Genomic DNA, 17,826 nt, shown 5'->3' with positions numbered 1-17,826 from the left:
TCCTGCTGGCAGCACGCACCTTGCTGAAAGTGATGCATTATTTGAGTTGCCAGTGGTCCCAAAAGAACATATCATCAGAGTCAGTTAGTTAGCTTGATGGTGAGAGCCTTCATTATTGCTCCCAAGAATACTGTTTCAAATCCTTGGTAGGTCATCAGTGATCAAAAGTTCTTTCTACCCACTGGCTTTTTCATGGTCTCTGTGAGATTGGTTGAGGGGTAAGAGTTTAGTGCAAAAATATTCACTCACATAATTTACTTCATTATTATAATCCTAAAGAAGGAGGTCAAAGATTGATTGTGCTGTCAAGTCTGAATTTTCTTCTCATGCTCTTCTCCAGGAGCAGGAAGGAAAGGCGGTATGCTTTGGAAACTCTACTGTAGTGCAGGGCATGCTATGCATATTCTGTGGATAAATACAGGTCATCATTTTCCATAGTTGCCAATCCAGTTTTACAGTTTAAAAAAAGTCTTGCCTCTATTGCCGATTCAGGAACTGAGTAAAGAAGTTTTCATTTTATGCATGAAATATTTAAAATTTTTGATGACTGAATAAGAGCATCACTTGAGTGCTTGTAGGTGACCTTCAGTGAACCATCTAGTGCATAAGAGTTGACATGGGAAATAGAACATCCTGGGCATCAACCATATGGAGGGTGAGAAATAAAGGGTCTAAATTTTCTGTAGATTTAGGGTGTGATCTTGATCAGGGCAGTTGGGTTATGATCCAAAATGCATAGAAGTCAGTTAAAAAGATTCCATTAGATATTTCTGTGCCTCAGTGTCCCTATCTATAAAATGGGGATAACAATACTTTTGTAATCCACTTTGAAATAAAATATACAAACACAGCCTACTTCCTTGGTTGGTTTCTTGGCAGTGGCATTGCCTTTCTCTACCACTACTAGATTCCCTCCTCCCACAAAATCATGAGTTTGAAGGCCTCAGTGGCCTGGGTCCTATGTACCTAAAGGACCATCTTTTCCCTTTTGCCCCATCGTAGTCCCTAAAGTCACCCAAGAACTGCCTCCTACAAGTATTATCAATGCACTAAGTTTGCTGTCAAAAACATGTGGGAGGTTATTCTCAGTAGTCACTCCTTGGGTCTAGAATTTCCTCCCCCTTGAAGCCTGCCTGAGCTTTCACATCTTCTGGAAATGCTCTAGAGTTTAAGATCTTTCTGCTTGGGTCAGGGTGTAGCAGTCAACGCTGATTTGACATATTGTTCGGGAGGGGGTCTCTGGACAGGATATTTTAACGGTCTATTCTATTGGCATTTCTAGGTTATTTTGTTTCTCCTGCTTTGTTCTCTTGCTCACTTGTTTTATAAATTATTTTGTTCTCTTCTGAAAGCCACCTTGAGCTTTTGTTGGGAAAGATGGCTTATAAATCCTATGAATAAGTAAATATGTAAATAAAGATACTGGTGATGTCTCCTCTCAGCATGTAACCAATTTGTTTCTCTTTTCCATGCAATGCTTCCTAGTTTGGCTGTTGCGGAGTGAATGGGCCAGAAGATTTTCAAATGGCTTCTCATTTCCAGCACCTACATTCAGGTGATGCCGTACCAGAAGCATGTTGCCAGCGAGCACTCCAGACCCGGGATGGACCATTCATTAAGAAGGAAGACTGCCTCCAAGGATTGGAAATGTACCAGAACCGACAGGTAAGGGAGTTAATCTTGTGGCTCAAAGGAGCTTCCCCATGACTCTGCTACATGAGGCGGAGCATGATTGGAAGTGACAGTTCTCATCTATCTCTGCCATCATGGCCATGATGCAGATAGCAAGTGTCTAAACCAAGTATATGCTGTGAGTGTACAGTCTGTGCCTTATTTTAATTGTGTTCCTCCATTCTGTGGGCTTCAAACTCACGACAGGAGCATAGAGGTGTGATATCAATAGTACATGTCCCGGGATGTAATGGATGCATACTCTTAGGGTAAAAAATGACACATTTATTGGTGCATTTCCTCACCTTGAAGCAGCCAAGAACCCTATTCCTGTTCCTTCTCTCTCTGACTTTTTTTCATCTGCTATCATTGTTCCTGCAGTTTTTATTGTACAGAATGAGAAGATTAATGAAATGCAAAGTAGAATTACTTGTACAGTTATTTGTTTCAATATAAATCTTAAATTTCTACTCTTAAGCATAGTGAAGAATCAGGAATTGCTCCTTTTGCACAGGTGGCAACAAGGCACTAGGAAGTTAGACATATGCCAACTTTGGTCAGTAGTGATAGAACTCCATTACTATCCAGTGGCTGCTAAATGGCCCCAGGATGAAATTACTTTTTTTTCTAGGCGCCAGAGTGTTCCCAGTTACTCAGTATCAACGGTACAAAAAACCACACATCTACAATTACCCCTTACTGTCACTTGTTGGCTTGCTTAACAGAGAAGGGAGCGACTGAATGGGTCTCTTCTCACTGAAAGTGATGGTTCATTCAAGGAAAGAATTAGCCATACGGAGTGATACTAGGGAAGCATGCAAGAGCAGGGCCTTTGTCCACATTGCTCTGCCCTTACTTCCTTGGCTCTAGGGATAAGCAGAGCATTTCAGTCACTATGACTCAGTCCACCACTTTTTTTACCAGCATTAAGCTTTAACAAGGACATTTGAGACATTATCACCTTCTATTTTGACTATGTGCTGAACTAGCCTTTTTCGTTAGGTGAATCTACACACTTCCCCTAGCAGTATTGTTCTCCCTTTACTTACCCAAAGCCCAGATACTTCCATTAACACATTGTTCTGTGGTTTGCTCTTTATTATTTTCATCCACTATTTGTAAGACCGCTATACTGTATACACTGTCTGTACACTGACTTCTCATCTCCCCTTTGTGCGCAGCAATAGTTCCATTTCCAGTACTTGACAGCAGATTGTGAAAGAAAGATGATGAGTTTAGAAACTGTGTGTAAGCTGTTCCCTAGCCTGAGGGCCGGAAAATATTGGCAGGGGTGCTTTGGGTGAGAGATCATAGCAGACGCTGCAGTACTGCTTCTGCCAGGTCTAATTGGCACACACAGGAAAAGGAGGCAGAGAGAGAATGAGACAGAGGCAACAAACTGAAAAACAGGGCAAATGATGACAATAAAATTGTCTTTTTTCCCACTGTTGCCTTTCTGTTTAAGGGGCATCACCATGGCATATCAGGTGCATGAGTTCCTTTCTCAGTCCTATGGAAAACTAGATCTTTATTGCTCTTGGTGTTACTGCAGCAGGATGACTGGAAAAACAGTACTAGAAAAAAAAATTAAGGAATAGCTCATTCTGGTGTTTCTTTAAAGAGAGTGGAAAGCTTGTTGAATGTTGATTGCTCTCAGATAGTCTTGAACCAAAGTCAAGATCTTGGAGAGCAAAGCTACCTAGAGCTGCCATAGTTGATACTGGCTTCCATGCTTAGCCTGGTGTGACTGCATGCACCAAAGACAGGTCAGAGGCAGCTAGGACAGACTCTCAGTAGGACTGAAATTGGAGTTTTGTTTAATAAATATCAAAGGTTTCATCTCTTGGTTCTGCAAAACTGGAAATCAAGCAAGAGCAGACTTTCTCCTGGTCTGTTTGTCTGCACAAAAAGCCAGCATCAGTAACTCAGTCACTTCCCCAATGGCCCAGCTGCCACCAGTTTACTAGTGTGAGTATTAGTACAACCCAGAGTGAAGATATACAGTACAATGGTAAAAATGCTTAAGCACCATCTATACAAGCACTTGTGCTGCTGATAGAATCGTTACAAATGCACAGCTGTTGCTGATAAGTTATTTCTAATTTTTTGAGGTGCACCATTTGGGTGCATCCCCACAAGCGCGCACATGCAGTTTGCAGCATGTCAAAGCCATTTGAGGTACTGCAAACTGCACACAGTGCATGTGTACCCATTCGCCGTGCTGTTAATTTACAGCACAGCAGGGTTTCTTTGACACTGGGAGATCCCGGTGTCAAAAAAACCTGCTGCTAAAAATAGCAAATTGGCGCATGCGGCAGCAGTGTGCCACCAGAAACTGAGACTGGTCATCCAGAGCCACATTCTGGATGCTGGCCAGACTCCAAGCAGCCAGCTCAGTGCTGCTGCTGCCCTGGGAGGCCCCTAGGATGCCAGGTAAAGGTGCTGGCCCTAGCCTCCTCTGCCTCACTTTGGTCACTTTGTCGTGCGCCAGAACACGTGTACAGGGGCATGCCCAGGGAGAAATAGCAATGTTGCATAAATATGTGTTGATGCTAATTGTCCCATGAGAAAAGCATGCCCCTTCACGTGTGTGCTCGTGGGGATGTGTCCTTTGACTCTATACCAATAAACATCTGCTGTTTATAGAACACCATCCAAAGACCAGTAGGAGGGAGTGGGTCAGTGGTTCCCTGGCAGTGTCTTGTGCTGCTGCTTGGTAGGGGGTTCAACCTGAAGATTGCAGAACTGTTTTTGTGGACAATGTATGAAGCACCACTGAAGATTCTGGGAAAAGAAACAGCAGGTGGAAGCAAGGTTGCTATAGCATAAGGGCCTTGAGAATAGAGAATATTTTGGCGAGAGAATAATAGCAACCTTTCCTTTCCATCTTTAGTAGGGATAATATGCTGGTCCCTTCAGTGAACACCACCGAGAGTTATTTGTTGATTGAAATGATGTTGTCTGTCCCCTACTCCTTAGCCAAAGGGCACGTCAACTCCGGATGACTCCCAGATGTTGTTATTATTATAATATTCTTGTTATTTTGGGGTGCTTGTTTAATATCAGAATCGTTGTCATGTTCAGTAAAGGGCCACATATTTTTTCCTTTGCTAAATGAAAAGAACTAGATGATTAAAACCCAAGTTTTAGGGGTGCAAAGGGAGGAGATGTGTGTCTGTGCACATTTGGGAGGACTGGGATTACAATATACGTGCCTAAGCTGCTTTCTTTCTCTCCCTCTGCTACACCCCTGGGAAATACTCAGTAGGAGACATGTACTTACATACTGAACAGACTCTGTTTCTTTTCATATAATCCATTTGCAAAAATTTGCCATTAGGCTGAAGAATTTTAGCACTAGGACAACTCAGATTTGGATAAGCTGGTGATTCCCAAAAGAGTTCAAATCACTGTTCTCTGTACAGGGACTTTTCAGGGAGTTCCCAGGTTATTAATAATGTGACTAATAATTAATGTTGATAATCCTAAATGACTTTAAGGAGGATGATGGTAATATCTGTTTTGCAGTTTAGTGATCCCATTTATCTAAGGGTGCTAAGGCTGCTGCTAGCAAGCATTAATTAAGTCTTCAGCCCCCGGGGAGGTGTATATTTGATTTGATCCACTTTACAGATGGAGAAGTAAAGAACAGAGAATGGAAGTGACTTGTCCTAGGTTGCAAAGTGAATTATTGGCTAAGCCTGGAATACAACACAGAAGTAATGACTCAGTCTTCTGTTCTAACCCCTGCTCTGTGGTTATAAATACATAAACCCTTCAACCAAAACAGCCTAATTAATAGCTGCACCACTAACCTGTACTGCCTAATTTTGTCCATTTTTCCATCTATTTCCCCTGCCTTTCCTGTCTGCCTGCTGTGAGGCTTGGACTGATTAGTGATGGGTCATGACTATGTTATCCCTACCTGTTGGTTTTATACGTGGTGCACTAAACCTGAATATCCCAGGAGGCTGTCCTCCATCAAGGCATCAACTAACGTGTCACTGTCACCTGCTTTGTAGTGGACTGGGTATCACATACCTAGCTTTTGGGTTGAAGAACTAAAGAATCAAGAGGGACTCTAAGTAAATGTCTAGAGAAAAGCAAAAGCTGTTGTTTGTCTGTTTTTTCACCATGGTTTATTCCTTCATAGGGCTGTTACACTGTGATCTTGATCTCCTTTGAGACCTACGTGTACCTTGCAGGAGCTCTTGCCATTGGAGTGCTGGCCATTGAGGTACCGTAGCTGTTAGTGTGATAAAAAATGCAATATCTGTAGGCACAAGCTAGCAACAGAGCTAAACATTCTCCTTTCAAAGAGACCCAGTCCTATCAAGATGTAGCAGGAAAATTATTCACTTGTAGTTCAAGTTGACTAGTAAGTGAAGGCTGCATGTTTGCTCAGAGCAAAGAAGTAAACTTGGGTTACAAACCTGCACTGCCCTCTGGTGTTAGGCATGGTGCAGAATTACAGATGTGTGAGACTGTTTCATGCATAAGCAGAGGTTTTAAGAAATCTCTAACACCTCTCCAAAGGCTGAGACAACCGTAGATAAATCATGCCAATGTGGTTGCTGTTGTATCATAGTAACATCCAGAAGTCCCCAAGCAGGCATGTGTAGCACCCATGTTATGTAGATCCTGTACAAAAACATGCAAGGCATGGTCCTTGCCCCAGACTGCCTCTGGTCTCTTTGAAGACAAGACCTAGCACATGTGTGTCCCAGCCCATAGGAGTGGAGCAATGAGGAGGCTTCTATACAAAAGTATGATTCCAGAAGCGAATTACAATCACAACTTGAGTAATATATTCAAACTATGCCCTTTTAGGTACATGTATTTAGAGTCTGAAATGAGGGCCTGAGAGCATCTCAGTCAGTTTCCCTTGTATAGTTTATTACTGGCTCTAGCAGATCCCAGTTTCCATCAGAAAAATCTCACCTACTTGGGAGTGATACCACTTTGTCATGCTGTTACAGGGGTTCTGGCACGCAGCTTCTCACACACTAACATTATGAGTGGGTGGTGCTCTTGGATTTTTAGGGGAGCATCTCATGGAGTGAGGCTGGGCTTTCTCTCCTGCTGAGCAAAGCAGACCAGCAAGGGCATGTGAGCTCCACTGCACTAATGAAAGCAGGGAATGGGAGGGGTGGCACAGGGGGAGCAGGGCCTGCCAGGACACCTTTAAGTGATTTGGAAATGAACTCAGGTTGCTGCTATAGCCAACCTCTGTTGGGTTCTTTACCTGGATTTATTTGGCTGATAGTGGACATGGCTACACAAGACACAAAATGCACAGTAGCCTAATACTACTGCACAGTAGTGTGTCACATCAAAAATAGTGCTAATACACTGCTGTACAGTAGTATTAGGCTAGTGTGCAGTACCATCACTAAAAAGGCATTTGCCGGCACTAATGTGCAGTAGTGCCAGTTACTGCGCATTGATTTAGTATTTGATTATGCAAGTGCTAAAATGAATGCGCAGTAACTACGGCACATTAATGAATGTGTAGACGTGCCCAGTGTGTGGGATAGGATCTAAAGCAATGAAGAGTGTGAGGAGGTAGAGCTTTTCCTTCTCTGCTAAAACCAGAGAGGGGCTCCCTGTCCTCTCCCAAACTTTCCTACTGCTTTCTCTGACCATCTTTGTGCTACTGGTTCAATCTGTGTTAAATACCAGGTGGGAGGCAATGCAGAACCATACTTGGGATTAAGTGGGGGCTTTTTCATTGTTGTACAGGATGCTTCTGACAGTCATGTTTTGTTTCTCCCATCTTTCTCACCCCTTCCCAGCTCTTTGCCATGATTTTTGCAATGTGTCTGTTTCGAGGGATCCAGTAGGAGGTGTCCCATGAACAACTGTGATGATCCCATGGGCTTGGGGGAAAAGAAAAAAGGAGGAGGAGGAAAAAAGAAAAAAAACTCTATTTTTTTTAACAATATTGGGGGAAAAAGGGTTGTGTAATATATGAATGACCAAAAGGATTGTACTTCAGGGGCTGGAACTTTGAGGTGCTGTGCATTACACTACAGAGACCAACCTTCTCCCAGGGCAGCCTGCACTGCTGTTGTTCAGGAGCAAAGCACAACTGATTGCACTAGGGACTGAAGAACGCTGCAGGGAGGTTGGGAAGGGAAATAACATGGTGCCCCCTCAGTGCAGAAAAATGCCTGGTGTTCATACCTGTATCATTTATGTAGTAAAGAAAGAGAATAGCCAAGTGCAACACAGTGGCTAGATTCAACACACACAGGAGCAGGTTAGCCAAAATCACATGGGTGTAAAGGTCAGGAAGGTTTCGGACAAGCAGGTAAAAAGGGTTTTTAGTACCAGAAAACTGTGGCAGTTTCTTAGTTGCTGATTTCAAATTTGGACTGAAATTCACCAATCAGGAAATGGAAGTGTGTGTTTACTAGAGGAGAGCCAGCCCATTTCTCTTAACACCTCCAGAAGAAGCGGGCCGCCTTGGACTGCTGGGCCTGGGACATGTCTTCCCCTGGAGTTCCCACCATGAGGGAGGAGAGTACTTGGTTGGAAAGGCAGACGAGCCCATGTGGATCTGAGTGGGCTGAGATGTAGTCAGAAGTTTGGTTCATATCTTTCCTTGTTTCTCTGTCATGTTGGTTGTCTGTTCAGCATTTAATGAGAGAAGTGTGAGCAGTTCCCAGTTTTATCTCCTCTCCTCTTTAAAAATGATTACTAATTAGTCTGCACAAGGAAAGCTTACACTGCCACCCTCAGGAGAGCAGGAATATTGTTTCTCCTCAGAATCCTTGCTGCTTCTCATACATTGAAGAATAGTTTGTATTTTGTAGTGCTTATCTGCATTGAGTCCCAGTGTCTTCCAGCCATGTGAGGAATTCCCAGACATGGTGCTGGTAGCAAAGTGGACTACTTGCAGTTGTCTCCCACTCTGTTTGTCACTGTAAGCCTTGTGGCTTCATTTCTGCTCTGAAAATTGCCTCACAGCTTTTCCCATAGGACCAAGAAGAGTGATCAGGAGTCCTGAACTTTGCTGCCTGTGTTTGGTATCCCTGAAATGCAATTTTTGTCCTGACTTTGTAAATATGGTTGGCATTGCATTTTAACAAAGCATATACAGTGAATTTAACTTCCATCCATAATGACAGGACAGGATTTTTTTTGTGATATCTTTTATTGGACAAACTATATAGTTGGCAGAGATTTTGGGCAAGCTTTCAGGAACAAAATACCCTTCTTTAGGCCTTTCCTGAAAGTTTGTTCAACATCTTTCCCAATTATACAGTTGGTCCAGTAAAATAACAAAAGAATAAACTCGAAAAAGCACCTCCCCACCCTCCAAAAAACCCTTGCCTCTTGTGCTAAGATGGCAGACTGCTCCATGTTGACTAATAAGCTCTGCCTCCTGATACAACTGATTAGCCTGCCCTTAGCACCATGCTACTTAGCAGCTAAACTACTTCTGGCTCTGGCTAGGCTAATTCTACTCATGGGCTTCAGATTGATGGAGTGCCCTCAGTTTTGGTTGCCAGAGGTTGGGTACCTTCTTGAAATATTACTTTCACATTTACATTATCTCGTGCATTTAGTCATTTAACAAACACTCTTGGCAAAGGACCTGGATCCTAGGGTACAAAGAACAGAAATGAAGCTCCAAGCCAGACAGTATTTAGAGTGATAGAAGTGGGTCTATTCTATAGCACGGGTTCTGTTCTCACACTTGAGCAATTACATCAGGACAAAGGAAACCCATTAAAAGATTATCAGGCCTGAGCACTGCTAGACCAAGAACCCTGACCTAAAATGCACCAAGAAATAGGTTGCTGATGGATGAGGAAAGAACATCACAACCTCACAAATAGCTTTGCTGATGACTATGGAAATCTTTCACTGAATGAAGGGATATGAATCTATTCACTCCAGAAAGAAGGGCACAGTCATGAAAAAAGCCAGACACCACTCACAAATGAAGTCAGCAGTGAGGAAATGATGAAGATATGATAAGGTCTGTTCACCACTGAGGAGTCTTAGATGCTGTGTTAAAGTTCCCTCAAATGGGTTCCTAGATGGTCTCTCCACAGGAACTGTTTTTAATGGTGCATGAAATTCTGCCCAGCTATACTATGAAGGAAAACAGCTCTACGAGGCAGAGACAGTGCCTGCCTCTCTTTGGAAGTCTGTAATTTGTACCTAAAGTGCCAAAAATCTGCTGCACGTAAAGAAAACTCCTATGCTAGACTATCCTGAGTCATCAGCCAGCCGTGGCCTGTTGAGGGGCATAGGAAACTGATCTTTGTAATGGGAATAAACCACAAGGGTAGGAGAAGCCATCTAAATGTGCCTCTCTTGGTACAGGGCAGAAAAATGGTGGGGGGAGGGAAAGCTGTCCACTGCACCAAGTGACTGTTGCTCTCTGGTGGAAAGCAAGGTGGGGGGGTAGTGATATTTTTTATTGGAGCAACTGTGTAGTTAATATCTCTCCCAGCTATACTGTTGGTCCAGTAAAAGATACAATCAAAAAACACCCTTGCTTCTCCCATATTTCCTGAATCATTACAGTAGAAAAACACTCCAACCTTACTCTCCATTGGGGACATGATTGGCATTGGGGAAGAAAACCCAGTAAAATAAGAGTTGTTAATGAGGAAAAGTAACCAATATCAAACTGGCACCTGGCCTCTTTCCTTTTCCGTTCACCCCTCTTAATGTCTTGCTCTTTATTGAGAACAATCTGTTAAAATCAGAACTTGCAGTTTAGCGGGGGGCAAGGAAGGTCCTGGCTAACACAGGCCCACATAATTGAATGCAAAGAAGACCAGGTCTCCCATAAGGGCATAGAATAAGCTTCCAACTCACAAGATGTCCTGCAATGCTCCTTCCTCAGACTGCGAGCTGAGGAGAACCTGTGAGAGCCAAAGGAATAAATACGGGAGCAGCACAAAATGTTGTCTTTCCAGGCTTACCTCCTTCTCGTTTTCCTCATTCTTTGTTCCTTTCCAAAGTTTCACTTTCAAATTTCCTCCCTTTCCATTTTCCTTTATTTTATCATGTCTGTTCCCACTCCTCCATCTATTTTATTCCCTCAGCTCTCTCATCTCTTCTTGGACCTCCCATTTTTTTTCTGAGGCAAGAATGTTTCTTTCTGATTTCAACCATACATCCTGATTGTCCCTTCTTATTCTTCTCCTTTGGTCCACTTTTGGCTTCTTGGAGCTATTGTTGCTTACTGGTCTCCTCTATTCTCTCATTCTCCCCTTCTTGCTGAGATCTTCACACCCTCCTTTTAAGGACCAGAAAGTGTCATTTTGGACATAGCTGAGAAGCCAGGAAGCAACCCACTCCAATAAAGAAATGGAAATAGCTGCTAGGAGACATGCAAGCCCCCAGTGCAGGTTACAATCATTCCAGGGAATATGGAGCCAAATGGGAATATGGGGAAATGTCCTCTGCAGAATTGGAATGAATGGGAGGCCCCAGAATTGAAAATCCTTTGTTACTTGGCAGCACAAAAGTGGTTTTGTTTTTTGTTTTTTTTTTACCACAGTGAGGTGATGCTGCTGACCTCTGGTCTCATGCTGCATAATAACCAATGTGTTTTGCTCATTTTGGAACACTAGGCAGGAGAAACAAACCTTTTTGTATGTCCATTTTTCCCCACGTTTCTGCAGCATTCTTTTGGGGGCCAGAGCACCAAGTTAAAAACCACTGCTCGCTGGACAGTGCTGCATAAGGTGACCTAATGGGGAGTCATCCAAGTGCTGGTCCCCACATTGTAGAACCCAAACCGCATCCAACACACCTTTCGTGTAATTGTAGAGGGCAGTTTGTTTCTGTAAGTCGACAATCCCCTGTCTGTTATTTAACTCTCAAATTACTGTTGTGAGTGCCTGGAAAAATGGGCTGCGTGTGTAATAACATTGAAATCTATTTTAAAAATTGTAAATGTTCCTTTTATTAGATAGTGGAGCTAATTTATCCTGTATTCCCTATTGTAATGCTTTTTTATATTTGAAGGATTTTTGTAATATAAACCAGAACACGAGCCTGAAGCATTCTGCACAGTTTCTGTGTGCATTTCTTAAAAAAATAAATAAAAGAAATAAAGATATTGTGACAGTGAAGTGGCACGTTTTTAATTTTCACTTATTTAGGTGGTGGTTCATTTTAGCTTACGTACAGTCACTTTCTCACCAGAGGAGGAATAAACTCAGTTACAGCAGCTAGGATGAGGTATAAACGGAAGCCAACACACCTAACAGGCAGAAAAAGCTGACGGGCTAAGACACAGGTACTGGAAATAGATACCCTTTCTCCTTTATACCAACTGCTCAAATCTGCTGGACTTCACTGAGGGTGAGGGTAACTAATTCTGGGATTGTACAAAGACAGGTTTTGTTTCTGCCCACTGCAGGGGCAGCTGCAGAAACCAGCCACATAAATCTAGGCCCATCTCTGTTGCAGTACACAAGCCTTCAGAAAACAATACTCCTCTCAGCAATGTACAGGGCTGTACAAAGAGTCTGTTATTCCATGTACCTCCTTTACTTCTCATCCTTTCCCAAGGAGGTGAACTGGGCCCACACTCCTGATTTTACAGATGGGAAAACATGCCCATGAAGGAAAAATGCCTTGTCTGAGGTCATCAGTAGTAGAGTTGGGACTAAAGTCTAGGTGCTTTCAACTCCAAACTCTTTGCTTGGCTACCAGTCTACAGTACCTCTTAGTTGTTATCTATTGTTCCCCCGGGCACAACCTGTGCCAGGCATATGTGAGCAAACACAATTTCTCAGCAAAAAATTGCCATGCCAACCCCAACTTGTCATTAGAGTGGGTGGAGCAAAGGGCACACATCATCCCAGCTGTGGCTAGAACTGGACTTATTCTTGCCAAAGCATTTAATTCTGTTACACAATCTCCTAATTCCCCATTTTAGCCAAAGCCAAGGAGGCAACCAGCAAGGCTTGTCAGCTTTCTGGCAACAGCCACAGGAAATCAGCCATGGAGGCCATCCATCAGCTGCTAAAAATTCATCTCACAGCCACTTCTAGGGTCACTTAGACATAGTGTTGGAGGCTCTCTTTCAGCTAATATGTCATGACTGCCAGGCAGAGAGGATTGCATGAACTCCTTCCCATTTAGTAGAATCACACAGGCTTGCGTGTTTGTATGTCCTCTCGCTCATGCTCTCCCTAAGGGTGATGATGACAGCACTAGAGTATATGACAATAACAGCATGTCAAGTCAGAATTTAGAAACCAAGCTTAAAATAAAAGCATTTTAATGTAATGGGGCTTAGACACACACCTGATTCACCATCCCATGTCCTTTACCTTTGTTAGGGAGCAGGACTTCATCCTGACTAGCACCAAATCACCCCCACCCCCCCGATGAGCTGCAGTCTGTACTCCTGCGTTCTGTCCAGGTCACTGAGCATTTGGAGGGGGCAGCAAGCACACAAGAGAATAGATCTAAAGCTCGTACTATCCACAGAGTTGAACATAGTTGAAAATTCAGCAAAGAGAAACCTGCACTGTGCAGGAAGCAGAGAGGGACTTGGGGTGTCTGATGAGCTCAGTGCCTTCAGAAACTAAAACTAGATTTAGACTGTTCAATGGCCAGCAGAGCATACAGGATGCTTCACCACTGCAACAGAAGCTCATCCATGGCCTACCTGATGGTGATTTCTGAGTAATGAAATGATACTTCCCAATCAGATGATGCCGTTTTAGCTGAATTAATCCTACATCAGCCCTGAGAGACAGTGAGAAGATATTTCCTCTTGCTCACCCACACAGTCCCCATTTTCTACCACATTCTCTCTATTGCTGTGGTCAGCTTTACCTACCTTTCTCATACTGCCAGTATTTCTTTCCCCATGTCTAACCTTCTATACCGCTCTCCCTCCAAAGATGGGGAATCTCCAACATTTGCTTTTCCAAAGGCCCTGTCAACAGCTACAGCCAATATGTTCCACTTAATGAACATGCAGTTGTGCAGGCTGCAACTGCCCAAATTTAGTGACAGGTGTGAAAGAATGACCATTGGTCAATGCATGCAATACTCCATCTTGAGTAGAGCAGTGCCATCCAGCCTGGCCTGATCTGCAGAACTCTGTGGGCAGCACTTTGGTTTTCCCTGTCCCCAAAGTAAGAAAGCTGCTCTCCTATCACCTGCTCACTAGGCTAAAATAAAATTACCCCAACAAGCCAGATGCTTCTGAGTTACAAGTTCAGTGTTGGGCATGAGCATCTGAGGACAACATGGAATTTTAGCTATTCAGTAGCTTCCCCTGTGCAGGCTGGAGGGCAGCACTTGAAAGAAGCCTTGGCAAGTAGGTTGCGATTCTTCAGACTTCTACCTCCAACTAGACTCTGCCTCCAGATTCTATCATTCTCTACAGGTTTTTAATCATCACATATATCACCAACTCAAATATTTTTAGCATTTCTACTTGATGCACAAACTTTGTATGGCCAGGAAGTGCAACGTACATGGTGTCCCAAGTTCATGCAGATGCTTGTAAATACTAAAAGCAAGTAACAGAAATAGTCTTTGGGAGATACTACGCTGTACGGAAGCTGTACCACAATTGTGCACTAGATGTCCCTGTTAACTGTACCACGGCATTTTTTTTCTGATTTATGCACACACAAAAAAATTCCCTTAGTGTTAGCAACATTAGCAACCATGGCAGTGGCAGCAGTCTTAACTTTCTTGTTTACAACTCTGTTCTAGGTCCCAGCAAATAGGAGTTCCTAGGTTGGTCAATTCTTTTTCCATTCGTAGACTAGTCTATTGCAACAGCTCTTCATGTTGGTGCATAAATAGGAAGTCCATTTCATATATACAATCTTCCTTGATTCAGTCTGGTAGAGAAGGAGAAGCATGGTACTATGAGAAGTATAGGCATGTGTGGAGGAGTAGTTTCTTCATTGGGATGGTCACTAGAAAAAGTAGAAGAGCCAGTGCTGTGGAACCAGGGCAGGTCTTGATAGGCCTTGGAAGGAGAAGGGAGGGAATGGGCACTGAGGTCCTTTTATGTCTGGTCTATCTGGAAAAGGCAAGATCTCCCCTTCTTTGCCACTCTTTAGCCCAGTCGAATAGGACCCTGGAAGCCGAGTGCCTCAGAATTTGGTCCTTCCTCTTAAAGATATCAACAGAAACTTGATACCCATGTGTTAGGGATGCAGGAGACCTAGCTTAGCTGGTCCTTCAGCATGCTAGACCAAGACTGTTCCCTGCTACAAGTACTCTAATGATTTATCCAGTCTAAGCTGTATCTATGCTAGGCTTTCCTCTGCTCCCTCCCCCTTTTTGGTAACAAAGGTGCAGCTCCACCAGCAAGCTCAAACCTGTTGCATCTTGGTCAGAAGACAGTGTTTAAAATGGTATGGGACAGACTACAATGCTCACTATTGCTAATAGAGCTGTAGAAGCTGGACATTTTAGTGGGGGGGAGAATTTTCTCATCAGAACCAGCTCAGAGAAATTTCAGGCTATAAGGCCTGTTTGGAGCTCTTCAGCCTCCATCTCACATTTCTTGCCCAGTACACTCAAGTATTATTTTTCTTTTACCACAACAGCAATACCCTTTTGCTCCATATTCTTCTGTAGAGATCCCTTTGGCTTTAGGTTTGGAGGTAGCATGGCTCTGAGTTTTAATAGAACTGCAGATGGTCTGTGATAAAAGAGGGAATATGACTGAGTCTTCCTCTTGTTTCTCTGTGTCTAATCAGGTGTCTCCTGCTTGCATTTCCATAACACCTGTTGCCAGGTTAAATATACCATGTAGTATTTCCTTAGGGAAAAAAGAAAAATTACCCAGCCACAGAAAGAGCTATCCAATTAGTGCCACCCCAAGACACTGGCCTGGGTTGGTTCTAGATTACCTGAAATATGCTCACTCAAAAGGGGAATATGAGTGATGGCCCCAGTTAAGGGGCCCAGGATTGACAGGGATGAGATGAGTCCTTTGCTGGCTTCCTCGGGTCCTTCTCTCCTTTGGGATTTGGTTTCAATGTGCTATTTCTATTTTGTGCTTTGTTCAAAGGATTTGGAGCGGTGATTCCTAATGGCCAGTTTCTTCAGTAAAACCAGCCCCTTTCCCTGAGCCAGCCTAGCCTTTACACCTTGTTAGCCTCCCTCAACCTATTCACTTGCCTTCTCCAGACAGGAATTGAGGGGCCTGCGTGTCTCAGATCCTTCCCTTCACCTTGTCTAGTAATGGCACCAGCACTGGGTTTACAGACCGATTCATGCCGGTAAGTGGAAAGAGAAGGAAGTTGCTTTCGAACAAAAGGGACTACCAGAAAATTATGCAGAATTACCGACACAGACCCCTGCCACTCCCAGCCCAGGAAGCCCTGGGAATTAAACTTTCTTGGGCCGGCGTCCAACTTGGTAATAATAGTAAATGCTGATGAGGACGAAGATAGCCAGGCTGACAAGGAGGAGCATGGCACCTGTGGATATTCGGCTGCTCTCGACCAGGGTGATGGTGGTAACTGAAGGAGAAGGAGGGAGACAAGGCACAGGTTGAAATACAATAATTAATTAAGGACATTTGTATAATCCTTTGCTGTTCTACACATGCCCCCTGTTCTCAAAGAGACTTCCCCATCTTGAAAACCAAACAGTCTCACATTTTCTGCCCAGCAGCACCACATTCTGCTTCTAACAACTGCTGCTCCCTGAGGCCTTAGGAAATCAGGACTACATCACAGAACCAAAATGTTGTTGAGGCCACACTCAACAGTAGAGTAAGCTACAGGTGAGGGCTGGGCAGGTTCCCACGTCCTCTGCAATTTCACAGCCACAGGCTCAACCCCAGATGTGTAACAGCCAGGGTCTGTGACCTGAGCAGTGGTGGAGGCAGGGATTGGGCCAGCTGTGGCAGTTGTGGAATCTGGGATGGCAGCAACAGCAATGCCCTTCTTGTGCCCTCACTAAGTGAGCACCTGGGGTCAGTGTTCTGCTTACCCAAGGCTCCTTAGGAGTCTCATCACCCACAATTGAAGTGTTAATTTGGTGAGAAAAAGGAGGGTGGGGAATGGGACACATTGAGCCTTAGCTTCTGACCAAGTCTGAAACAGCAGTTTGAAGAGTGTGTACTACCCTCAGGCACAGCCAGCAGTGTCGGTGGTGCCTTTTCACAGGGGGTGCCCTGCCATGCTCAGGGGGTCCATGTGAATGTGCACCCACTACGTGCTGCCAATGGATTTAGGTTAAATCAGTTTATTGACTTTGTCCCAGATACCCCCCAGATTCAAGTCAACTCACAGTCCGCCAGCATCCCAGGATGCTTTGCACCTCCTCTGCCAGCCCCCGCCTCCAGGGTGGGTGGGCTAGTCTTAGCTCAAACTGTCTGCTCCAGCCAAACAGTAAGGAGTGCTCTAGCAGGCCCACTGCTTCTGGTCTGCACCACTGCAAGCATGTGGCTGCATTTCCAGGATCAATAGTGAATGTCTGTTCAGTTGCTTATCATTCCAATATATGCAGTTTAAACTAATCTGTGAAGATTGAACCAATTCAGCCTTGGGCTTTTTGACTGTCTGCATTTAGCCCTATTGTCAGTCACTCTACAGATGTCTCAGTCAAAATAAACAGGCGGCTTTTCTTTCTCTACTGCCCTGCACCTCTTGAGTTCCCTTGCTGTATTAGTTATATCCATTCAGAACACCAAGACCTAATTCTGCTTTTAATTGCACTAGTATAAATCTAGCAAATTCAGTGATTTTCCTACACATTGCTTACCATAAATGAGACCAGGAACCTTCCTTTGCTGAATGCCTCATCAGTGCATGCAACATTACTGTCATTAGTGCCCATCCTCTTACCCCATTTTCCCTCCTTCAAAGGGAAAATGCAAGTGAGGAGATATAACACTTTTCCAATAGGGCTGTGCGAAGCTTTGGGTGGTGATTCAATTAGGAGGAGATTCAGACCAATCTGGTGGCCAAATCTCCAAATCTGAATTGAATCGGGACCAATAAAAAGGTCCGAATCAATTCGAATCTCTGAATCGATTTAGAAAAGATTCGGAGAGCTTTGATGATTTAGGCAGTCCCCAGTCGCTGCAGCATGGAGCTGGACTCAGAGCTGGTAAGTAGGGGGCAGGAGAGGGAAGGCTGGAGGAGGAGGAAGGAGACCCCCTGCCAGACCCCATCCCTT

The 17,826-nt window shown here is 43.9% G+C and overlaps 2 protein-coding genes across 7 annotated transcripts in view; one reads left to right on the top strand and one right to left on the bottom strand.

The window, feature by feature from the left end:
• TSPAN18 (tetraspanin 18) overlaps positions 1-11,618 on the top strand; it is a 210,367-nt gene extending 198,749 nt beyond the window's left edge. For both annotated transcript variants that reach the window (XM_025209860.1, XM_006028425.3), the window contains 3 exons: positions 1,486-1,665; positions 5,825-5,908; positions 7,467-11,618. In XM_025209860.1, the coding sequence (XP_025065645.1) occupies positions 1,486-1,665; positions 5,825-5,908; positions 7,467-7,514 (312 nt within the window). In that variant the 3' untranslated portion in view covers positions 7,515-11,618. The remainder of the gene's footprint in view (positions 1-1,485; positions 1,666-5,824; positions 5,909-7,466) is intronic.
• Positions 11,619-11,767: 149 nt separating this feature from the next.
• The window catches only part of TP53I11 (tumor protein p53 inducible protein 11), a 51,765-nt gene continuing 45,706 nt past the window's right edge, over positions 11,768-17,826 (bottom strand). For all 5 annotated transcript variants that reach the window (XM_025209861.1, XM_006028428.3, XM_006028427.3 and 2 more), the window contains one exon: positions 11,768-16,160. In XM_025209861.1, the coding sequence (XP_025065646.1) occupies positions 16,027-16,160 (134 nt within the window). In that variant the 3' untranslated portion in view covers positions 11,768-16,026. The remainder of the gene's footprint in view (positions 16,161-17,826) is intronic.

The sequence above is a fragment of the Alligator sinensis genome, unplaced genomic scaffold, assembly GCF_000455745.1.
Source record: "Alligator sinensis unplaced genomic scaffold, ASM45574v1 scaffold441_1, whole genome shotgun sequence".
Lineage (NCBI taxonomy): Eukaryota > Metazoa > Chordata > Crocodylia > Alligatoridae > Alligator > Alligator sinensis.
This window is presented reverse-complemented; position numbering and strand designations above follow the sequence as displayed.